The sequence below is a fragment of the Carcharhinus amblyrhynchos genome, chromosome 7 (genome assembly GCF_965287045.1).
Source record: "Carcharhinus amblyrhynchos chromosome 7, sCarAmb.v2.hapA, whole genome shotgun sequence".
NCBI classification, from domain to species: Eukaryota; Metazoa; Chordata; class Chondrichthyes; order Carcharhiniformes; family Carcharhinidae; genus Carcharhinus; species Carcharhinus amblyrhynchos.
This window is the reverse complement of record NC_137330.1, coordinates 39,763,829-39,789,904: the sequence shown is the minus strand read 5'-3', so window position 1 is coordinate 39,789,904 and position 26,076 is coordinate 39,763,829. Positions and strand designations below refer to the sequence as shown.

Genomic DNA, 26,076 nt, shown 5'->3' with positions numbered 1-26,076 from the left:
TGTAACTCCTGTTTATCATCTAGCTCTTCATTGTTTACTAACCAAAATAAACTCCAAATATATGAATGTATACAGGTCCTTGTTCATGACAAGGTATTAAAATTTCTAAGGTGTAAGAAAAAAGTACCATCACATGCACAAGATATCAGAAATATCCATTTCTTGGTTTATATGCTTTGAGTTTTAGGGATATGACATTTAAATTTTAAGTTAAATAGTTTCATGTAGGTAAATGAGTGGCATCTGGCTATGAAACTGATAAGCATCCTTGAAGTCAATGCAATTCAGACTCTCTTGCCGTTTATTACAGCTAAAAGGTTGGGGCCATATTGACACAAGAGGTTAAAAGCTGCATAGACAAAATCAAAAAACAGCAGGCCTGTGTTGTTTAACTGAAGAATGGAAGATATGACATTGTAATGCTTGCAATAAGGTTGGTTCAGAGAGATATTTTTGTTTCGAGAGTTGGAACAAAATCAGTTTACAAGCATTTGGTAAACCCTGAGGGGCTGTAAAATCCTTTGTTTCTTCAGATCAAAATAACACATGTTAAATTAGATACATTAAACCCAATGGTCTGATTGAGGACATCCCAGACCATGCTGCGTCATCATGGAAATACATGTAACTTTTCTTTTATCTGGATGTTAGCTGAGGGAGGTTTTTTAGTTGCAGATCACTGAGAGAAGATATCTAAAGGAAGTGATAGTTAGGCATGCACTGGAAGCAGAAAAAAGATTAATTATTCACCATGTGGAATACAGTTGAGGTTTAATCTCAGTTTGAATTTTATGAAAGAACAGAAATTGTAAGTTTTTTTTCTAGCTTTCAGTAGAAAATATATACATGGTCTGTACAGAGTCTCTCAGCAGAAGAAAGCAATAGGCAGATCTGGAATCAGCAGCTGTCTCCCAGTGACTATTAAAATCAATCTGGGAGATTTTAATAGGATATTAGTTTCAATGGATGTAGAGTGAATGTTTGGGTGGAGTTGACAGCTGAAACTTCTATCTCTGGGTATGATGGTGGGTCTGCTGATGGCAGCCAGATGTTCACAGAACACTAGTTCTATTTCCAGTAAAAGTGGCAGACCTCAGAGCTGGGTTAGGCTGCTGCTCTCTCTTTCTGGAGCCTCAGCATTATTTTGGGAGGTCTCGCTGGCAACAGCACTTCTGAGATGGAGGATTGCTAGTGGGGAGCACTGTGCTAGGAGCTAGTTGGTACCAAGAGGCCACCCACTCCAGCATGCAGTGCAAGGCAGAAATGGAAGTCGGTCTGAAACAGCGGAGGACCTGGGGGAGTGGGGTAACCCCAAACTTCACTGATGTCAACATGACTGAGAGAGGCTGGGCCCTCATTCGAACTTGGAGTTACGAAATTTGACTACTGCTTGGGGATATTGAGGAGAGATGACCAGTCAATACCGGAACACATTGAAAAGCTCTGGGAAGGCAGGATGCCATGATATTTGACATGTTTAGATAGCCAATGGTAACAGTGTGGACGAGGAGCAGTTAAAGGTAAGTGGTCATATGATGACATCTCCCAGAATGTGTGCAGCCAGAGTTGACATCCACAAACGGACTGAGACATAAGAACATAAGAAATAAGAGCAGGAGTAGGCCATCCAGCCCTTCGAGCCTGCCCCGCCATTCAATAAGATCATGGCTGATCTGTCGTGTCTCAGTTCCACATTCCCGCCCTCTCCCCATAACCCTTAATCCCCTCGCTTATCAAAAACCCATCAACCCGCATCTTAAAAATATTTAGCGAGGCAGCCTCCACCACCTCAACGGGCAGAGAATTCCAGAGATTCACCACCCTTTGAGTGAAGAAGTTCCTCCTCAACTCTGTTCTAAACCACCCCCCTTTATCTTGAGGCTGTGCCCCCTAGTCCTACTGTCCTTTCTGAGCGGGAAGAGCCTCTCCACCTCTATCCTATCTATCCCATTCATCATCTTATACGTCTCAATGAGATCTCCCCTCATTCTTCTAAACTCTAACGAGTACAAGCCTAGTTTATTCAGCCTCTCCTCATAGCTCAACCCCCTCAACTCCGGTATCAGCCTAGTAAACCTCCTCTGCACTCCCTCCAAGGCCAGAATATCCTTGCGTAAGTACGGCGACCAAAACTGCACACAGTACTCCAGCTGCGGCCTCACCAATGCCCTATACAGCTGCAGCAAGACCTCCCTAATTTTATATTCAATCCCCCTCGCTATGAAGGCCAGCATCCCATTAGCTTTCCTGACCACCTGCTGCACCTGCAGGCTGGGTTTTTGCGACTCATGCACAAGGACCCTGAGGTCCCTCTGCACCGTCGCCTGCTGCAGTTTTTCGCCACGTAAGTAATAGTCCTTCCTACCATTATTCCTGCCAAAGTGGACCACCTCGCACTTGCCAACATTAAATTCCATTTGCCATTTCCTGACCCATTCGCCCAGCCTATCTAGATCCTTCTGCAGACTCTCCACACCCTCCGTGCAATTTGCCGTTCCACCAATCTTGGTGTCATCAGCAAATTTCGACACCATACACTCGGTTCCCTCCTCCAGATCATCTATATAAATGGTAAATAGCTGAGGCCCCAGCACCGACCCCTGGGGCACTCCACTAGTCACCAACCGCCAATCCGAATAGCACCCATTAACCCCCACTCTCTGTCTCCTATTTGCCAACCAATCCTCTATCCACACTAACACCCTACCCCAACACCATGCCCCCTTACCTTCTGCAGTAACCTCTTGTGAGGTACCTTGTCAAACGCCTTCTGAAAATCAAGAAAGACCACGCACAATCAAGAAGGAATAAATGGAACTCAGACCTCTTAAAGAATCGCTAATATTGAAAAGAATTGAAGTAGTTTCCGAGGACTGTGACATAATTATGAATGGTCCCAAAGTATAAAAGAATTCTTGGGGGAAGTAAGAAGTAAAACTGAGTGCTTGACATATATAGTTGTAAAGCTTATACAGTAAAAACTTTATTATCGGGAAGGGGGGCTGGTGGTTAATCAACAGTGCTGGTTAATGAGATGTTACATTACTCACGATATGTGACAAGTTGCTGCTTTGAGGTGTTGCAGAGAAGCAGCTGGCAGTCAAGCATAGCAGAGTATCACAGTACAACCATCACAACTCAAGACCGACTGATACCACAAAAGGTGCCATGACCTTCAGTCTGGTTTACAAAACAAATCAAGCCTGTGTTGCCCTGTGTCCGACATCCTTGTTCAGGCACAATAACCAAAATGAGCTCAACAGTTTAATAATTTCTATGTAAAGCCCAAGAACAACTTCTGCAGATTTACAGTCTACTGTTATTTTTATTAATTGCTGAACACTTAAGTAAATGGCTTTAAAACAAAATCAGGCTGTCAGAAATTCCAGTGCTGAACAATACAATGTTTGCTGTAGTTATATTAATGGTGCTTATTGTATTTAAGTTTTATATATATGTTATGCATGTGGTTGTCTAAGGTATGAAATTTTTGGTGTAGTCCTATTTGTTAATTGACTTGTATTTCTCTTTAAATGTTTATTGTCCGTAACCGGACCATAGCAAAGGTGAAGTGCACAGAAATTAAATAACATTTGGATATTTTGTGCATCCTGTTTCATTTTCACAGGCTGACATTAGAACAGAAGGAGCTTTGTCGCTGTAGGTTGAAACTGTTAACCTACTTGAATCGCCTAGCAACATATGAGGTATGAAAATTAATTAACTTTCTTCACATAGAGTATGAAGTTTATCCTCATAATGTAGATCTTCTCTGTTTGAGAGTACTAAAATATTTTATAAACGTACCTGGTTTCTACAAGGGGATTGCGACAAACCTTATGGATTCAAAGTTCATTGTGCCTCATTATTGTGGTGGGTTGACTTCATTGCCTGGGAGATATTAATATTCAAAATTCTAGTAAGTGATAAATTAATCTAAAATTGCGCTCAACTTTAATGTTATAGTGCCTCAAGTCTGTTACATAGGTACAATTGCTTTTATTTCTATTTGTAGGAAATTCTTGGAGGGCCTCATGCTGCTGAACGAAGATATGATTCAGAATTCTTCAAAAAATTTAGAAGTCAGAATATTGTATTATCAGCAAGAGCATATGCAAGGGTAAGATGCACTTCCAAAAACACAAGCATCAGTCATCACTTAATATTTATCATATTCAAGGAGATAAATTTACCCTTGTTTGTGTCCATGGTAGAAGTCAACACCATTTTCAGATTTATGTGGAGCTTACAGCAGGGACCAAGGACATTGGCTTTGATCTTCCCATATTTAGTTGGGGCAAATTTTAGCTCGTGCGGTACTGGATGTTGGATAAAGAGTCTGATAATTTAGAGACTGAGGAGGAGTCCAGAGGGGTAATGTTGAGGTAGAACTTGGTTTTGTCAGAATACATGTGGGGACTGATGCCGTATCAGTGAGCCGTAGCACATATAGATGAGAATTAGGAGAAGCCTAAAAATAAATATATCCTTGGGGGGTCAGCAGAGGTAAAGAGTTTATTTGTCTGAATTTAACTTCAGGAATTTCTTAAAATGATTAGCAAAAACTGGTAATGCAACTGAGCTGTCAAATGTAAAGTCTTCATTATCATACACTTAGGTACAGCAGCACAGTGGTTATGTTGCTGGCTGCATAATCTGGAGGCCTAGACCAGAAATCCAGAGAATATACGCAGGTCCAAATCCCACTGCGGCAACATGAGAATTTAAATTCTGTTTAAACCAATCTGGAAATAATAAGCTAGTATCAGTTTATGTAGCCATGAAGCTGTCAGATTGACATGAAAAAATGAGCTGATTGTTTAATGTCTTTTCGGGAATAAAACCTGCTTTCCTTACCTGGTCTGGCTGATCTGCAATTCCAATCCCATACTGAAATGGTCGATTCATCATTGCTCTCATAAATAGCCTAGCAAACAACTCAAAGCATCAAACTAGGGAAAAGAGTTATGAAAATGAAACAAGCTGGCCTACAATTCTGCATTAGATCCCCAGGGAAAAAGTCACAGTAGACTCTGTAGACTCCTCCTCACTCTCACCTAGAGACTGGTGCCAAATCTTTGAGGGTTAGACTATGAACTAGCAGAATAATGTCCTGACATAGCGGTAGTCACAGAATCATACCTTTCAGCCAGCACCCAAACTGCTGTGGAACATGGTGGCTGAACATCAGATGTGCATTTTTTTGAGTTGCCCAGTTGATTGCTGTAAATTGGAAAAAATATGGTTAATGTATGGCAACAAATATTTCAATATCCTTTCTCATGGGTAGCATAGACCCAATCGAGAAAAAGGAACAGTGCTACGTAGGTTGAATTGAGAGAACTCCAGAGGCTGTAGTGCTTCTGTTTAAAGCACAAGGCAATCCTTCTCTTGTTCATCATTATCATTATTTTTATCATTTCCATAACAGAGTAAAATGAATGGATTTTTTTTGTCTGTTGTTTGCATCTTTCAGTCACGAGTTGATGTGGTTCTTGAGGTTCTGTTCTGAAATACCTGAAAAGTCAAAGTGGGAGAATTTCGTTAAGTTTCATTAAAAGTTCTGGAAAATAGACTTGAGGTATAGATTAGACAGAGTAAGAGGGTGATTTTCTTTCTTCAGAGGATAAATTTTTGTTCTTCAATTGTATCACATCCTAGACTTCTGCTCAAATAACAATGGCTATGACATTGAACTTGATGACTGCTTGTAATTATCTATCGGTGTTGATGGCACAGGATAATAAGCAAGTAACCTGATTTGAAACGTGACTACTGTGGAGGCTATATCTAAGTTCATTAGCAGCCAGAACTAGATATGTTGAGTGTGCTGTGGCATATGGAGCAATATATTAGTGTTAGTGAATTAAAAAGGAAAATCGGATGTTTGAATTGGCTTAGGAACATGAATGAAGAGCACGAATAGGCTCTGCCATTTAATAAGATCATGGCTTACTGAGTGTAAATTGGCTACTGTTCCATACTGCAGATCCCTACCGTGCAGGAAACCATTCAGCCCATCAATTCTACACCAACTGTCCAAAAAATCATCTTACCCAGGCATAACCCCATGCATTTACCACAGCTAATCCACCTAATCTGCACATGTTTGGACTGGAGGAGGAAACCAGAGCGCACAGACAAGGGAGAACGTGAATATGCCGCACAGTCAGCCAGCCAAGGCTACAATCATATCTGGGTCCTTAGTACTATAAAGCAGAATTGTTAACCACTGTGCCATGGTGTTGCCCTCCATTTCTGATGCCCTATGCTTCAAAATTGTTTCATTGGCTGGGTAGATCTTTGAAAGATGCTCTATAAATGTAATTTTTTTTCCAAATTCAGGTGCATAATTTTTAGACAAAGCATATTGGAAAATGGATGTTTATTGCATGGAAGGTAGTTGTTTTACTAACGATTTGTCACATATTTGGCTAACCAAGGTAAGAATGCTTTGGTATTGATTGAACTATGTTGGCAACCAAGGCTTTTGTTTTTCTTTCATGCAGGAGAGCAACATTCAAGCTTTGGAGATTCTATTTACCTACCATGGGTCAGATCTACTGCCTCACCGTTTGGCCATTCTTTCAAACTACCCTGAAACTACAACTCCTCATAAGTACTGTTTTCTTCTGCCAGAAGCTAGGTAAGTTTACCTAAAACTTATAGAGATGGCGCAGCTTTATTCCCTTATATGAACTATTTGTCATCAAAATATTCATTATTTTATTCCATATTATAAGTTGCGCTGAAATAGGCCTCAGTGGTTATGATGTGCAAGTGGCATTGGTGATTTATTATGACTATTCATTCATATCTGTTAAAGATTCTAAACTTAAGAGGTAGGAGTGAGTGACAAAATACTTCAGAATTGAGCAAGGTGCTCTGATGTAGATCTTATGTTATTTTAAAAGACATTAGTGTTGCTTACAAAATGAAAAAAAAATTCTAAAACACAACACCAGTTAAGTTGTGGAATTATCACACTTGGGAGCTCTTAACAAATTATCTCTATTTCTAAATCAAACTTTGTGAAATCTGGCTACAGTAAAAATATCTGCTGTGCTGTAAACATTTTCAGTGTAAATTCTTGAAAACAAATAACTTGCATCAGCAAACATTAGTGTGAAGTTGCTTGTGTTTCAGAAAGCCATTCTCTGCATAAATCTCTTGCACTTGAACAATAATGTTGACGGATGCAATAGTTTGTGATGCAAACCATTCAAATAGTCTTGTGTCAGTCAAAACCATTCAGTTCACTTTTGAGAAATAATAATGCTACGATCCTGTTAAAGACCATTAATGTTTAAAGAGACATCTGAACACCATGTGATCAACTTAAAACTACATCAAAAGATTTCACATTTTATGCAAAACAAATTTTATTGTGTATAAAAAAATTAAGCAAAGCCAGCGCAACTAGCTTAACATTATGATTTATAACTACTTGTGCTATGGATATGACATCAGTTATATTTTTAATCCCTCCCCCTATTCATCCCCAAGAGTTTTGTTTTACGATGTTAGGAACAAATCCAAAAGTATGCCACGACCCACCAAATTCACTTCAATTTTTCTCCATATTCCTGCCTTCTCCAAGGTACAAGATTTATGGGAATGTTTCCTTTAGCTCTTGGCGAAGTGACCCTCCAACTTTAAAGCTTCATTTCTTCTGCCTTCCAAACTGACTGCTTTCTGCTACAAAACTCTTGAGGATTATGGTCGATTTTTTTCCTCCAGCACCAAACTAGACAAATATCCCAGCTTCTTTCACTGCCTCTACCTTCCAAATTCCAAACTAAGTTGGAGCCCCAGCCCTGTTCTGTGCCATGAATGATAAAGTTAGTATTTTGCTTACAAGCAGGTCTGACTAACATTTCTCTCCTTTGGCTCTCCCATCTCAGTGAGCTTATGTGCACCCCAAATGAAAACTGCTTAATTTCTGTGAGAAAACACCTAGATAACTGAACTTAAACAAAATATCTTATAACCCACAGTGCCATGTTTTGGATGTTATCAAACATAAATGTAGACTAATTATTTTACCTTCACCACAGCTCTTCTATTTTGTAACCATATGAACGATTTATGTGTCTAGTGTAGTTTTAAAGACGCTCTCCCAGAATTATTGGCCTTGTTAAGGAATCACCTCTCCCAAAGTGCAACTGGCCCCAGCATTCCTGGTTAGCAGGCTCTCCAACACTCAGGATGGGTAGAATCCAGTCTTACTGCAAAAACAAACCAGGTTGAACAATAAACACCGATCACTCCACAGCGACACCAACCCATCCCCACAATGTCATCACACACTTTCCACATGTAGTTGTAACCTGCATGGTTTATCTCCCCAGTCACAGTATACACAACTGGATTTCAATTTATTTTCACCTGGGAACCACATAAATCATTTAAATGTATTATTTGAGTAGGTGATAGACTTTCTGGCTCAATTGTAAGCTTAAAGATGGATTGTCCATTTTTAAAGCCTTCCGCTCCTCAACCTTTAACTTTGGACTGGGGTAAACACAGTAACAAGTCTCACAAACACAAGATTAAAGTCCAACAGGTTTATTTGGTAGCAAAAGCCACTAGCTTTCAGAGTGCTGCTCCTTCGTCAGATAAGCAGGAGTTCTGTTCACAAGCAGGGCATATAAAGACATAAACTCAATTTACAAAATAATGTAAATTGGATTTGAATATAGGAATAGGGTTGTTTTGCTGCAATTGTATAGGGCATTGGTGAGGTTACATCTGGAGTATTATTTTGTAAATTGAGTTTGTGTCTTTATATGCCCTGTTTGTGAACAGAGCTCCCATTTACCTGATAAAGGAGCAGCACTCTGAAAGCTAGTGGCTTTTGCTACCAGATAAACCTGTGTACTTTAACCTGGTGTTGCGAGATTTCTTACCAAATCCATCTTCGTACACTATCCCCAATCCCATGCACTTCAATTTTACAAGCTAACCTCTTACAACTTGGTTGAAAGCCTCCTGAAAACCCAAATAAACCACATCCACTGGCTCCTCCTCATCAACTCTACTAGTTACATCCTGAAAGAATTCCTACAGATTTGTCAAGCATCACAATTTGCATATGATACAAAGTTGAGTGGGAGGGTGAGCTGTGAGGAGGATGCAGAGATGCTTCAGCATGATTTGGATAGGCTGAGTGTGTGGGCATGTGCGTGGCTGATACAGTATAATGTGGATAAATGTGAGGTTATCCACTTTAGTTGCAAGAATGGGAAGAATAGGTATAAATTGAGAGAGGTGGATACTCGGCCAAACCTTAGAGTCCTCGTTCATCAGTTGCTGAAAGTAAGCACACGGATACAGCAGGCAGTAAAGAAGGCAAATGGCATGTTGGCCTTTATAGTGAGAGGATTTGAGTATAGGAATAAGGATGTTTTGCTGCAATTGTATAGGGCGTTGGTGAGGTTACTTCTGGAGTATTATGTGCCGTTTTGATGTCCTTATCTGAGGAAGGATGTCTTTGCTACAGAGGGAGTACAGTGAAGGTTTACCAGGCTGATTCCTGGGATGGTAGGTCTGTCATATCAGGAGAGACTAAGTCAGTTAGTTTTATATTCACTGGAGTATAGAAGGGTGAGACAGCATCACAAAGAAACTTATAAAATTCTAACAGGGTTAGACAGGGTAGATTCAGAAAGAATGTTCCCAATGGTGGGGAGTCATTGTTTGAGAATAAGGGGTAAACCTTTTAGAACTGAGATAAGGAGAAATTCCTTCACCCAGCGGGTGGTGAATGTGTGCCATTCACTACCACCAGAATGTAGTTGAGGTCCAGACGTTGTCTGATTTCAAGAAGAAAGAAGATTTAGTTCTTGTGACTAAAGGGATAATGGGGGGAAGGACGGATCAGGATATTGAATTCGGTGATCAGCCATCATGGTGCCGCAGGCTCAAAGGGCTGCATGGCCTACTCGTGTTTCCAGTTTCTATGATTTCCTTTTCTTAAATCCATGCTGATTCTGTCTGATATTACCACTGTTTATCAAGTGCTCTGCTATTAAATCTTTCATAATGGACCCTAGCAATTTCCCCACTACTCACATCAGGCTGACTGGTCTATAATTCCCTGCTTTTTTTCTTGACCTCCCTTTTCAAATTGTGGGGTAACATTAGCTAACCACCAATACATATGATAGTAGGTGTCAATTTCAAAAGAAGTAGGATGCTTAGATTGAATACAGGAGTGTCTGAGACCACTGTATCTGTGAAATTGTCTACAATAGTCCAAAATATTTAACAGCAGTACAGTGCATAATTCAGAGTTTTTTTTCCCATAAGTGCAATATTTTTAAAGTTTCTAGATGAAATATTACTGCTGGGGATAATGAAACTAGTTGTCATGATAACATTGGCATATATGTCAGACTCTTGCTGAAATAAATGATTTGCAGGAATGTGCATGTATGCTGCTGTGTATATTATTTACTGGTGCAATTAAACATTATATTTGGTATTTGTCAAATTTTACGAAAAAAATAATTCAAGCTGATTTTATTTGTGTGAAATGTGATTATAGTTTGTATTGCACGATCTTAACAAGGAATAAAGTTTACTTACTAGCCACAAGTAAGGCTTACAGTAACATGCAATGAAATTACTGTGAAATTCCCCTAGTTGCCACACTCCAGCACCTGTTCAGGTCAATGCACTTAACCAGCACACCTTACAGACTGAGAGGGGAAACTGGAGAACTCAGAGGAAACCCATGCAGAAACGGGGGGAACATGCAAACTCCACACAGATAGTGGCCTATGCTGGGAATTGAACCTGGGCCGTTGGTGCTGTGAGGCAGCTGTGCTAACCACTGCCTTTTCAAAAGTCTATAATTTATTTTCTGTTGTTTTTAGCACTTTTTGGTCTTCAAACAGCAGTTGGCTGAAGAGTGGGATTGTTAAGAGTTAGTGAAAGATTATAGCTTTTAAGATTAGTAAGAAGCTTTTGTTAATGTATCACCTTTCAAGATGTCTCTAATAATTTTTACAACCAATTTATCTATCATTGAAGTATAATTACTGTCATAATGTAGGAGACGCAGAAGTCAATTTGCACACAGCAAGGTTCCTCAAACAATGATGCTATAATCTGTTTCAGTGATGTTGGTTGTGGGATAGCAATTATTCAGGCTCCTGGGATAACTTTCTGCTCTTCGAAAGTTCTGTGTGTTTTTCATATTCACCCGAGAAGGCAGATGGGCCTTGGTTTAATATTTCATTTGATAGCAGAGCCAGTCTGATCCCAGAGTTTGGCCATGTCTGTTTCGTACTTGAATCTGTTGTAAAACGAATAAGAAACAGTGACCCTCTTGCTCTTTTTTTCCTCTTTCTCCCACCACGTACACACTAATTTTACCTTTTTTTGTGAGCTCATTATGCCATTTACTGCGATGTCCTTAAAATATTTGAGCTGACAACCCCCCTCCAGGCCTTTTCTTGTCTAGCATTCTTGATTCGGCTGCTAAAACATTCCCAAGAACTATTTGTCATGGCTCCTTGGTTTGTTATTTAACAGGAACACACAAGCATGGACGAGTAGTCCACTAATGACTGTTTCGTGTCAGAGCATGGAAGCAGCAAGCTGCTGCATGTGCTCTTGGAACATTCTTCCAATTTTTTTATTGCTTTGGTCAAAATATGTTCACTTGTTTTAGGTTTCGCAAGGGCCTGTCTAATGGGTGTGTTGCCTGTTTGATTCAAAATGTTGTGCTTCTTAATTTGTTTGACTCCTGTGAATGTTTTCAAGATTGATTACACCGTAAATGTTGCCATAGTACCAGATGACCATAGACAACAGCAAAATACTGCGGATGCTGGAATCTGAAACAAAACAAGAAATGCTGGAAATCCTGGGTAGGACTGATGGCATCTGTGGAGAGAGAATGGAGCCAACGTTTTGAGACAGGATGATCCTTCCCCAGAGCTGAGAGCAAAGAAAATCAGAAGAGATTTATGACGATGAGGGTGGAGTGAGTGGGGGGCTGCTGTAGTAGGACAAAGGGAATGTAACTGATACTGAAGAAGGTTGAGAAAGGTGTTGAAAGAGTCCATTAAGTGATTAGAATGTATAACTGGCAGAACAGAGGGACAGTCTGATTGTCTGACGAATGTGGCAGTGGCCCTGATTTTGAAGGGGGGGGGAGGTGGTGTAGGGTTGGGGGCAAGATGGAGAGTGAGAATAGAGAAGTGGAAAAGTGGAACTGAGAATGAAGGATGATATGAAAAGAAGAAATGAAATCAAATGGAAATGGGGTAAAGATGGTGGGGAGAGTTCATGCTCTGAAGCTGGTGAATTCAACGTTTAATCCAGAAGTTTGTAAAGTGCCAAATCAGAAGATGAGGTATTGTTCCTGAGTTTGCGTTGGGGTTCACGTGAACGTTGCAAAAGGCCAGACCGTAGGCTGTTCTCACCTTTAATTTAACCTGAGGATCACCACATTTCAGGCGAGCGGCAAGGTTGAAATGGCGAGCCTTCATGAATAACCTTAGCAACATTTTAATGTTGAACTCACACTGTTAGCATCACTCTGCATCATGAACCAGCTGTCCAACCAATTTGAGCTAAACGGGCTGAGCATGTTATAGTCTGGAGCTGTGGAAAGTAATGGTAGGGCTCCAATTTTCTTTGCATCTCTGACCCAAGAATCCCTTCTGCACTCGTTGCTTGCAATTGGTGTGGGTCGGAAGAATTTGCAGGTTAAAGGCAACCTTTTTGGAGTGGGTTATGCACCTTCCTTGGCCATTCAAGTCCTGGGGTGGGATTCGATTCCTGAGTTTCTGGCCCAGACGCAGAGTTGCTGTCCACTGCCCCACAAGATGTGTGTGAGGAGCCTTGTGCAAATTAACTGAACAACACTTACCATGTGCTTAACATGTGCTTAACATGTCATTATGATGTGGGTGGGCAGAGCTCCCTCCTCACTGAGTCTGTTGTGCCCAAGATTGACATCCCTAAATTAACGCATCGCACCTCTCAACTTCAAATGAGAACCTTATAGTCAGTTCTGTCTCGTATCTGCTTGCTGTGCATTGTTAGCTTGTTGCGCTACACAATGCTTTTAAGATTGACCTGTGGCTGAGCATGTTGGGCATCTTAAGGGGAACGTTGCATTGGCATAGCCTCTCTGTTCCCTGTGTGACAAATTTTTGATTGCAATTTATCTCGTCTGTCCATGTTTGGACCAGAGTGGCAAGCATACTCAGACAGCTTAGAATGAATATTGCTTTATGGTACGTCCATAGAAGTAATTTATATTAGATAGTCGTTTAAGTGTTTCACTATGAGCATGTTCTATTTCTAAACCAGACAGCTTGAATTTTCGTGTTTTTAATCCTGGTTTTATTCACTATCTACTTCTTAGAAAAAAACAGAGGTAACAAGGAGGATGGAGGAAAGAGGGGTGAAATGGACTAGCTTTGACAGGATCATACATGGCAGAATAGTCAGAAAAGTAAGCCCATGGGATCCCAGAACATGTAGCAAATTGGATCCAAAATTGATTCAGTGGCAGACAGTAAAGGGTAATAATAGTGAATGGGTGAGTTTTGTGATTCAACACTGTTTATAGTGGGGTACTGCAGGGCTCAATACTAGATCTTTTGCTTTTCATGGCATTATTTGTACTTGAGTGTAGTGGCTTGATTACAAAGTTTGCAGATGTGTGATAATGACTGCAGGAAGATGTGGATGGATAGGTCAGATGGATGGAAAGTGGCAAATAGAATTTAATCCTGAGAATTGTGAGATCTTGCAGTTGGGGAGGACAAACAAGATGAGGGATTAGGTAATCAATAGTAAGATGCTGAGAAGTGTAGAGGAAAAGAGGGACCTTGTAGCTCATGCTCACAGATCCCCAAAACTAATTGGACTGGTAGATAAGATAGCTAAGAATGCACACAAGATAATTTCCTTTATGAGCCAAGAGTGTAAGATCAGGGAGGTTATGCTAGAAAGGGACAAAACATTAGTTAGGCCACAGCTAAGTACCGCATGCAGTTCTCACCACATTGCAGGAAGGATATGATCGCACTGTAGAGAAGGTTTATGAGATGGTCTCAGGAATGGCGAGTTGGATAAGATGGGGTTGTTTTCTTTGTAACTTTTAGTGTGGAACCTGGAGTCACCTCCTTCTGTACTGTAAATGTTCCATTACACCATGTGTGACTTGATTATTGTTCTTTGGTGTGCGTTTTTAAATAAAGATTCACAGGGTTTAAATTTTGTGGAACCAATTTTCTTTTGCTTTATATGCTGCTTGTACCTGTCCCGGAGATATTAAGGGCTGAATACATCTTATAGGCAGTGCACTCTGCTGCCATTTTGTGTCAGTAGTGGAGAGGGTGAAAGTTTATGGTGGCGAATGGGGTGCCAATCAAGGGGGCTGCATTGATCTGGTGATGTCTACGTTCTTGAGTGTTAGAAATGTGCTCATCTGGCACATGAGGAGTATTTCATCATGCTGCCAATTTTGCAGTGTAGATGATTGATAAGCTTCGTAGAGTCAGGAAGTGGGGTACTCATCAGATAATACCACAATCTCTGACCTCAGCTCTGGTCAGTGGTGACAACATTGAGTTCTGATGAAAGATGATCATTGGCCCAAAATGTTAACTCTGTTTTTCTCCACAGATAATGCCTGACCTGCTGAGTATTTCCAGCACCTTCTGTTTATATGCCATTAGCACCAATTTTACCAGCCTCCTTGATGTCACTTGGTCAAACGTTGCCTTTATGTCATGGGCAGTCACTCGCACCTCAGCTTTGCAATTCAGCTCGTCTGTCCCTGTTTGGACCAGGGTGGCAATGAGAGCCACATGGTCCTGATGGAACTCATGGTATGCATTGCTAAGTAGGTGCTACTTGATATTACTATTGGTGATACTTTTCATTGCATTGCTCATGATTGAGAATAGTGTCATCGGGTGGTAATTGGCCAGATAGGGTTTGACCTGTTTTTTGTGTACAGGATATACCTGGGCTATTTGCTACTTTGTTCTGCATTTTTACTGAAACTGTTGCTTTAAGCAAAACTATTTCAGTATCTTGGGGTAAAATTACTACCTGCCATGTACCAAGTTGATGGTAGGTAGAGGAAAATTATGGGCCATGACTCTAATCTGATTCATGCCCGTCTGCTTCGCGTTCTTTAACACCAGCCCTCATTTATTCTGGCCCAAAACTTCCGATCCCTGGAAGGTCAGACCTCGGAAGTGCCCTGGATAATGTGCTGGAATTGGCTGGGAAGATGGGCAGCTACTCTTCATTGGGATCCATCCAGTCTGATTTAAATTGGAGACTTCAGATAGTTCTGACTGTATTACCAGATTATTATCCACAAATAATTAGAAAAATTAAAACCACTTCTGACTCCTGATCCCCCTCCACATCAACACCCTGCAGGAACCCCACAGAATGCCCCACCCCACCCAACTCTCCAGTGAACTCCACAACCTTCTGGCTTCCCCCAACTCTCTTTCAGCTATCCACCCACTCCCTACTACTCCCCTGACAAATGACTACCCAATCCCCCCCTATCCACCCTACACAACCATCTCATCCATTGAGAACTGCTTTATAGCAGCTAGTGCCAAGAAAGGGACGTGGCATCCTTTCACCCCAGTGGTGCTGCACTTAACTGAGGGCATTGGAAATCCACTGCTGAACATATTACACGTGACCCAAGTCGGAAGGTCAGGCGAGAAAAGCACATCTGCATTCCAGGGCAAGTAAAAAGCAGTGGAATGACGGTTGAACTGATTGTCATTCCTCAGAAGTTCTGGCTCATTGTCTGCTATCTTGGGATAGGGCAAAAAACACTAATTTGGTACAGCTGTGTTGAGGTGTTCTTTCAATTTATTCACATTTTTCTTTCCATGAAGCTTTATTGTGCCTCGGTGGAGCAAATAAAAGTAAAATTGGACAGGGAGAATCATGTACCTGTAACACGACCGGCCTGATTTTTCTTTCATGATAAGAACTAGACAATGCTGCATTGTACCAGTGCTCTCCTCACTGAGCAGGTTTTCCTGTATGCTGTGCCTATGCAAATCTTTACACCCAACAAAAGGAGAATGATTGCCCACTACGTTTTTTATTGTAAAATAGTAAGCTGTGCCATCGCCTCAGTCATGAACATGAAATATTAAATATTTTTGCTCTGTCATGATTGCCCACTACGTTTTTTATTGTAAAATAGTAAGCTGTGCCATCGCCTCAGTCATGAACATGAAATATTAAATATTTTTGCTCTGTCAGCCTGCAGCTTTTGCTGCTGTGTTCTGAGAAAATGATGTAGTTTGCTACCTTTACTTGTAGTAAACAAAGCCTACATAAACACAATGTAAGCAACTGGAATGGGACTCTATGCAAATAGTTTCTCCATTGTTTATGAATTTCTAAGGACTACCTATTACATGTTTATGTAGACTGCCTAGTAATGCAAATAGTGATTTATTGCAGTATAACAAACATTTATATGTTAATGAATTTTCTTTTGCAGTTGATATTAAATTTTAGTGCCCAAGTTTAATTAGTAGAACAGAAAATGAATAAAACCTTCATCGGTGTATTCTGACTTTTAATAATTCATGCAATTTGCACTCTCACTTGTCACAGATTTAAAACACATTTGCAGAGTAAGTTGTTCACACTTCCCTAAGATATCATTCAATTTAAACTCTTGATTTGGATCAGAATTCAGTTCACATCAGGAACAATTCCAATCAAGCAAAATGATTGCAATTAAAATAAAATACACCTTTTATGATATGATCTGATTTGCACAATAAACTATTGGTTGATATGGAACTATGAATATCCAGAATGACTGCAGCATTTGAAAGAATCCCGCTGAGATTACCCTTCCTGCAGTTTTGAACGATCATAACTGTTCTTTCAGTTTTTAGGATTTTTTTTTAATCAGTGATGGGTGTTTATTACTTAAAATTTTATGTTGCATTTAATAATGTCCCTAATGAAGAAATAATATTCTGACTGGAAAGTTACTGAATGATTATCTATAACTGGTTACCAGCAGATAATAGCGCTCGTATATTCAGGCTAAATTTGTACACAAGTAAGCACTATATTTCAGTGTTTCCTGATGAGCAGTGATGTATTAAGATACTTTCAGTTATGAGTTATGGTATGTTTCAAGATGTTTGGAGGCAAATGTTTCATGTGTCTTTATGGGTAGAATTGTGACTGTTGTACATATTTGTTAAAATATTGTTATGACAAATTTTATGCTCATGAAGTTGACCATTATAATAGTGGTACTGTTGGAACAGTTTATTCAAAATAGATACTATTCTTGGCATGGCTTCTATGGATTGATTTCTATTGATACCCTTAAAAAAAAACAATTTCCAAACTAAGTTGGTGAATCCTTCCAAAATCTACAACTGACCTGCATGTTAAGTATAAATAAAAACTGCCAGCACTTATGGCAGTACAGTAGCACAATGCTTAGCACTGCTGCCTCACAGTGCCAGAGACGAAGATTCAATTCCAGCCTTGGATCACTATGTGAAGTTTGCACATTCTTCCCATGTCTGCATAGGTTTCCCCTGAGTGCTTCATATGACAGTTAGGTTCATTGGCCTTGTTAAATTGACTCTTAGAGTCAGGGGTGCAGGGTAATTATGTGGAGTTACGGGGATAAGGCCTGGGTGGGATTGTTGTCAGTGCAGACTCGATGGACTGAATGACGACCTCCTGCACTGTAGGGCTTCTATAATTCTGTGTGGGTGGTCACCATTTTGAAATGTGATAAAAGAAGCAACACCATTAACTGGAATTTAATGAATGTGACGTTTCAGTGACCGAATTAATTCTACAAGGTTACCTTTAACCGCATAAAGCATTTCAAAAACCATGAAATTCATTGTGTTTGGCTTCTGACGCCATGTTTGTCAAATTCATTCTGAGCGGCTGTGGTATTATAAGGATCCCACTCTGAACCAGATTTGGCACTTGCACTTTCAGAATCATCCATCAACAACAAACCAACTTCCTCTCCATCCATTGCCAAAAAAATATGGAGTATCCTATTCCACCAGATAACAGTTTGTGCGTTAATCGCATCCCCGATGTATGCATATTTCCATTAACCATCCACTTACTGCCTTTGGCATGATCAAGATTCCTGAATGGCTTATGAAGCACATGTCTAAAGGTTGAAGTATGGACATTACACTGCCTGGCAAAAGTGCAACTTGTAGAATTAATTCAGTCGCTGAAAAGTCACATTTATTAAATTTCACTTAGTGGTCTTGCTCTGTCCATCGAGTCGGCACTGACAACAATCCCACCCAGGCTCTATCTCCGTAACCCCACGTATTTATCTTGCTAACCCCTGACATTAAGTCAGTTTAACAAGGCCAATCAGTCTAACCCACAGATTGTTTCTTCACAGATGCCTCTTTGACCTCACATATTCTGTAGGATCTGAACATATCTAACTGATTCTAGTATGCTGCATTCTTTGCATAGGCCACCAGCTTTCTCATTCGTCACACTGTTGCTCCAGAACTATACACTGTATTCACTCACCCAGCCACAACCTCATTGTCCTCATCCACCCAGCCACATCTTCAGACTGGCCTTATCCTAATCAACTTGGCACGCAAGTAATTCAGTGTTAGCACTTAACCAGGTTGATACCTCGATATGTCTGGTATTGTTTCTGACATCTCTTTCTGCACTCCTCATTCAACTAGGGTTTTGTGTGTGTTGTCATGTGACAAATAAGGTATTCATCATTTTGCTGCTGTCTGTTAATCCCTGGAAACTGGCTGTTTTTTTTTAGAAAGGTTTTTTAGTCCCTGAAAAATGTTGGCCTGTTGCCGCAACACAATTTCTTTTCGTTCCACCAAACACCTACACAATCCAGCTGTTACTCTGAAATTTTTGCTCGACCAGGGTTTGATTTGACCCACTTCAGTGTGTATAAGTGCATTCCATTTCGCTGGCAGTGATGAGGGTTTTTGAGGACCCATTCTGAGACCTGCTTTTTTAAAACCCGTGGCTGGTTTACGTTCTCATGGCACATTTGGTCTTGGGTACCATCTGCAGGGTGAGTTCCTTCTACTTCCATCCTTACGCCGGTTTTTCACAAACACCACGTTTCCCTGCTGCAGCAGTTATTTGACGAGTTACGATTTTCGGCTTGAAATCAGCTTCGTACACCTTTGTTTTCGCTGGTGGGGCCCATTTCTATTTGTCATTTGCCACATGCAGTCTGCTCTTTGTGGGCTTGCCTTAAATACCACATCTTCTTGACACCATAGTCCATAATGCCTGTTTAATCCTATGCCCTGACTTATAAGGTGAGTAGGAAGTGCATTTCTGCAGTGAAAAAAAATTAGGCTGACTCATAATGTAAGTATAGCATTTCCTCTTATAAAAGGGGGTTCAACTTATGCACTGAGCAGAGGCTTAAACATGACTTTTTGTTCCAGAAAAATTAGAATTATTATATGCTGAATTGACGTATACCTTGGTATCTACAGTGCTGATACCTCTCGCAACATCAATTCAGCTGTAGTAAACTGATAAAAATGAATCATCCTCATTTTACAAAGTTTGTTCAGAAGTAGTCCAAAATTATTCAGGTTTTTGTAAATACTTGAGCCACTATAATGAGGCTCAGTTGTCTCTAAGAGTAAAATACCTTGTTCCCTAATTAGAAGAGACATCAAATGTTAGTTCGCTAAATTGAGGAAGATTTTCGAATGCTGAATGATCTTGGCTCAAACAATTTGCAGAAATCTTGGCTGACATCATCGATCAAATTTCCAAAGAGCTCAAAAATACAGAGTTTACTGATCTATAAATAAGATTGGTGCCCAGTCTGCCAATCCTTTTTGTTTGAATTGTGCCCTGTGATAGATTTCTGCTATTTGCCTTTCGTTGCTATATAGGGACCATATAGAAAGTATATTTTATTTTCTACTTCTGAAATTTCTTCAGTACTCTGTCACCTAAACTAATTTTTGCTGCTCATATATGCCTTGGCACTGTATGTCCATGCATGTGTGTAGAAGTATCACGCCTTGGTTGATTTTGTTTTAACCCTGTATTGGCGTTGGGGTTTTCTATTGGGCAACAGTTAGGGCACGGAATCATAATTTTTCTTTTTTTACTATTCACACAAATGCATTCGAGTTCGATTTGCTTTAATTGGACCCCGTTTTGTAGCATAAACTAATGGCGGGGGAAGCTGTGGGGAGTGTGAACCATCCAAAAGAACATAGAACATTACAGCGCAGAACAGGCCCTTCGGCCCACGATGTTGCGCCGACCAGTTAAAAAACAATGACCCTTTAACCTAAACCATTCCCTTTTCATCCATAAACCTATCCACGGATCTCTTAAACGCCCCCAAACTAGGTGCATTTACAACTGCAGCAGGCAGGGCATTCCAATCCCTCACCACCCTCTGGGTAAAGAACCTACCCCTGACATCCGTCCTATAACTAAAAAGTCCTATAACTAAAAGAAGGCAGAGTTATTGAGGAGGTGGCATGCATATCTTCATCTACTGACTCCATCAACTACCCAAAATGTAATAGAGTAACTTCATGACCAACAAGCCTGCTGAATCAAAAGAAGAATGCCCATTTTAAAAGCAATAGATACAAAGTAATTTTTTTTATTAGGGCACATTTCTAATTTTTTCCTTTTATTTTTGGCTTTTACTTGTGTAGTGTTTTTCTTGGAACATTGCTCATAATTGCTATTGGATTGTAAAGGTTGTAGTATTCTGTGTGTTCTTGAAGCTGCAAGTAATGTCAGTGGATATAGTCATTACCCACATTAGAACTGTGAGGTTTACTTCAATTACCTCAAATTATCAGTATTTGCAATTCCAAGCAGTGCTTAGATGATCAGAGTCGCTGGTTTATTGCATAGAATTGAGAGATTTTATTTGTAGTTTTATGATCAAATTCTGCAGTTCTGTCCATTGTTTGTGCAGATTGTAAACTACTACCCTTATCATGGTACCAACGATAGTCAGTTTGATAATATAAATATCATCAGTAGGGCAACAAAGGTATTAAAATTTGGCACAAGATTTGGGCGGCACGAAAGCACAGTGGTTAGCACTACTGTTTCACAGCTGCAGGGTTTGATTTCTAGCTCAGGTCACTATCTGTGTGGAGTTTGCACATTCTCCTTGTGTCTGTATGGGTTTCCTCCAGGTGCTGTGGTTTCCTCCCACAGTCCAAACATGTGCGGGTTAGGTTGATTGGCCATGCTGAAATTGCCCCTTAGTGTCCTCAGATGCTTAGGTTAGAGGGATTGCGGGTAAAATATGTAGGGATACGGGGTAGGGCCTGGGTGGGATTGTGGCCGGTGCAGACTTGATGGGCCGAAGGGCCTCTTTCTGCACTGTAGGGTTCTATGATTTCTATTATTTCTATGTTTTTATCTTTGGGATACAGTATTTTTAACTGCGAATAGACTATGTTTTGTCACACTGTAATTTATAAATTCTAACTTTATGCATTTGAAAGAACTTTGCTGAGAAAAATACATGTGGGTCTTTTACTGTGAACTAAGTAATCAATATTTCAACTATTTGACGTGCCTTATGAAGCAACATACTTTTGGCAAATCTTGAAAATGAAACACAAATGAATTTGGGCAGACATTTGTTAACTAATAATTGCTGTCTTTCACATAATCACATTCTCTTACTCCTGCTGTCTGCATACGCGTTGTAGTTGTGAGTTGATGGTTATCTCTGAATTTCTTTTGACTGTATTGCAATTTTTTTTGAAAGGTATGTGGAAGAGCTTGGTGATTTGGTGGTATTGCCATGGAACGAACAAAGACATCAGGATTTAGACTGGTGCGAAGAACCAAGTTTAAGGTATAAAAGAGCATTTTACTGTTTAATTCCATAAAACTCCCAGTTTTTGTAAAGTTATAAGTATCTTCTTCTTTAAACATGTTAAATGAATGGGGGTTGCAGAGGGTTTCTTTGGGGAGGAGTGAGCAATTACAGTGATGGAAAGAAGTAGAAGCCTCATCAGCATGGATGAGTTGGGCTGATGGGCTTGTTTCCGTGCTGTATATCGCTATGACTCTGACTCTAAAATGATTTGATAACCATGAAGGCTCTGCCTGACAGTAAGGCCTGTGCCAGTTGATTTAACAGTCAGGAGAGTATCTGTAAATTGCCAGTTGTAGCAGTCAGAAGGTCCTGTGACTGGTATGGCTCTTAAAAGGTTTTGGGAGAAAAGAGGTGCATCATTATGAGAAACATGTCAGAGAGAAGAGATTTGCAAGCAAAGTTGCAGTTGGTTTGTTTGGCAATTAAAGGAGTGGGGTGGGGGGAGGAAACAGTACCGGTTTTTCTGTTTCCAATGTTCAAAGAATTTGAATTCGCTTAAATTTAGCAAAATATCTGCAATTCTCTGTAAAATGCATTGCTGCATAGTCACCTATGACAAATGTTCAGTATTGCTGTTCGCAGAGCCACAAAGCACATTGTCAGTTGACTGATGATCACATAATGTTAGGTAAGGTAACAGTGTGCTCATAGAGTTATATACAAGCAAGATACTAGTAAAATATTGAGGGCACTCGTGATTTTAATATTTGATAGGCAGACATGTAACACAGTATAGAAGAGCCAACATTTTTGTATTTGAAAATTAAAACTTAAAATACAATCTGTGGGCAAGATTTTTCAGGACGTGGTCACATGAGAAGGTGAAATCCCAGTTGGGAGACAGGGGTCTTGACGAAGAGGCCATGGAGGGAGAGATCAACTGTTGGGGAAAGGGAGTGGAAAGAGCATGTATGTAAGATGCCTCCACTATCTGCTCAAGTATCTTAATAGGGGCAAGGATAGGCCTATGCTTCGCCCATCCCGCTGTATAATTGGGACAGTGGGAGGGCCGTCTGGGGAATTTTAGATCCCCTCTCCACCTGTACCTGCAAACTTCCAGTGGGTACCCTAAACTCTGCTCCATGTTTTTTATTTCATGTCTATGGTTGATATTACATATTTCATAGAATCATAGAATTCCTACAGTGCAGAAGGAGACCATTCGGCCCATTGAATCTGCATCGACCACAATCCCAGCCTGGCCCTATTCTTGTAACCCTACATATTTACCCTGCTTATTTCCCTGACACTAGGGTCAAGTTGGCATGGCCAATCAACCCAATCCGCACATTCTTGCACTGTGGGAGGAAACACACGTAGATACAGAGAGAATGTGCAAACTCCACACAGTGACCCGAGGCTGAAATTGAACTTGGGTCCCTGGTGCTGTGAAGTAGCAGTGCTGACCACTGTGCCTCCACGCCGCCCCACAATAACCAATCTCTTCTAGCATTGTCATTTTAAATCAAAATTTCTATTTTATATCTTTTACATAGTAACATTTTAGGAATACAGTTTGTTGAGTCCAATCATTGACACAAAATTGGGTTGGAATTCTGAGTTGTGAGGTGGCTTCAAGATAATTTAATCAAGTTAAGCGAGTGGGCAAACAGATGGCAGATGCAGTGTAATTGACTAGATACACTTTGGTGTGAAAAACAGGAAGGGAGAGTATTTAAATAGTGATATATTGGGAAGTGTAGCTATACAAAGTGATTTGGGTCTCCTTGTACATTAATCAATGGAAGTGGAGAGGCAGGTGCATCAAACAATTAGGAAGGCAAAAGGGATGTTGGCCTTCATTGCAAGGGAGTTTTAGTTTAGAAGTATGATTGTCTTATTACAGTCATACAGCACCTTGCATTGCATGCAGTTTTGGCCTCCCTGCCTAAGAAAGGATATACTTGTCAGAGAAGGAGTGCAGCAGAGGTTCACTAGGCTAATACTGGGGTTTGCAGGACTGTCTGGTAAGGAGAAATTAATTTGATTTGATTTATTAAGCATACCATTCATAGAGAAAAAAATGAGAGAGAGAGTGCAGAATGTAGTGTTTCAGTTACAGGTATGGTGTAGAGTAAGATCAACTTAATGCAGGGTAGGTCCATTCAAAAGTCTGACAGCAGGAAAGAAACTGTTCTTGAGTTGGTTGGCACATGACCTCAGACGTCTGTATCTTTTTCCAGAAGGAAGAAGGTGGAAGAGAGAATGTCCGGGGTGCTTGGGGTCCCTAGTAACGCTGGCTGCTTTGCTGAGGCAGCAAGAAATGTAGACAGAGTCAGTGAAGGGAGGCTGGTTAGTGTGATGGTTTGGGCTTTATTCATGACCTTTTGTAATTTCTTGCAGTCTTGGGCAGAGCAGGAGCCATATCAAGCTGTGATACAACCAGAAAGAATGCTTTCTATGGTGCATCTGTAAAGGCTTGTGAGAGTCGTAGCTCACATGCTAAATTTCCTAAATCTTCTGAGAAAATAGAGGCGTTGGTAGGCTTTCTTAACTGTACTGTCGGTTTGGGGGGGGTGACCAGATTGTTGGTGATCTGGACACCTAAAACATGAAGCTCTCAACCCATTCTACTTCATCCCTGTTGATGTAGACAGGGGCATGTTATCTTCTATGCTCCCTGAAGTGGATAATAATCTCCTTCGTTATCGAGAAAGAGATTATTGTCGCGTACCAGTTCACCCGATTCTCTATTTCATTCTTGTACTCTATCTCGTCATTGTTTGAGATCTGACCCACTATGGTGGTGTCAGCAAATTTGAAAATCGAATTGGAGGGGAATTTGGCCACAGTTATAGGTGTATGTGAGTATAGTAGGGGACTGAGAACACAACCTTGTGGGACACCGGTGTTGGGGATGATCATGGAGGAGGTGGTGTTGCCTTTCGCTATTGATTGTGGTCTGTGGTGAGGTCCAGTCACAAAGGGAGGTGCCGAGGCCCAGGCAACAGAGTTTGGAGATGAGTTTTGTAGGAATAATGATGTTGAAGGCTGAGCTATAATCAATAAATAGGTGATTTTGTTATCTAGGTGTTCCAGGATTGAGTGCATTGGTTTGTCTGGGCCTGTTTTTGCTGGAATTCAGAAGAACGAGAGAAGATCTGGTTGCAATGTATAAAATCCTAACAGGGCTGGATAGACTAGATGCAGGGGGAATGTTTTCCCTGGATGGGAAATCAAGAGTAAGAAGTCTGACTACACCAGGTTTAAGTTCAACCGATTTATTTGATAGTAAACTCACAAGCTTTCGAGGTTCCCCTCTTCGTCAGGTGAATGAAGAGTTCTGGCCTCAGACAGAGCATATAAAGCACAGACAGTGTACAGATTACTGATTAGAATGCGAATCCTTACACCTAACCTACAATTCAAGTCTTAAAGTGGCCGACAACGTGAGTGGAAGGAGCATTAAGCCCAGGTTAAAGAGATGTGTATTGTCTCCAGACAGTACAGTGAGTGAGGTTTTGCAAACCCAGGCAGGTCATGGGGGTTACAGATAGTGCGACATGAACCCAGGATCCCTGTTGAGACCGTCTTCGTGTGTGCAGAGCTTGGCTATCAGTCTCTGCTCAGCGACTCTGCGCTGTCATGAGTTGTGAAGGCCGCCTTGGAGAATGCTTACCCGAAGGTCAGAGGCCGAATGCCCATGACTGCTGAAGTGTTCGCCAACAGGAAGGGAACAGTCTTGTCTGGTGATTGTCAAGTGACAATCGCTCAACAATCACCAGGCACGACTGTTCCCTTCCTGTTGGCGAACACTTCAGCAATCACGGGCATTCGGCCTCTGACCTTCGGGTAAGCATTCTTCAAGGCGGCCTTCACGACACACGACAGCGCAGAGATCTTAGCAGAGACTGATAGCCAAGTTCCGCACACATGAGGACAGTCTCAACAGGGATCCTGGGTTCATGCCGCACTATCTGTAACCCCCATGACTTGCCTGGGTTTGCAAAACCTCACTTACTGTACTGTCTGGAGACAATACACATCTCTTTAATCTGGGCTTAATGCTCCTTCCGCTCACGGCGGCCACTTTAAGATTTGAATAGCGGGTTAGGTGTAAAGATTTGCATTCTAATCAGTAAACTGTAAACTGTCTGTGCTTTATATGTTCTGTCTGAGGCCAGAACTCTTCGTTCACCTGACGAAGG

The 26,076-nt window shown here is 40.8% G+C and overlaps 1 protein-coding gene across 1 annotated transcript in view; it reads left to right on the top strand.

The window, feature by feature from the left end:
• nbas (NBAS subunit of NRZ tethering complex) overlaps positions 1–26,076 on the top strand; it is a 240,443-nt gene that overhangs the window by 41,809 nt on the left and 172,558 nt on the right. Inside the window, exons 19-22 of the mRNA XM_080192176.1 lie at positions 3,629–3,707; positions 4,016–4,120; positions 6,510–6,646; positions 21,815–21,904. Coding sequence (XP_080048302.1) covers positions 3,629–3,707; positions 4,016–4,120; positions 6,510–6,646; positions 21,815–21,904 — 411 coding nt within the window. The remainder of the gene's footprint in view (positions 1–3,628; positions 3,708–4,015; positions 4,121–6,509; positions 6,647–21,814; positions 21,905–26,076) is intronic.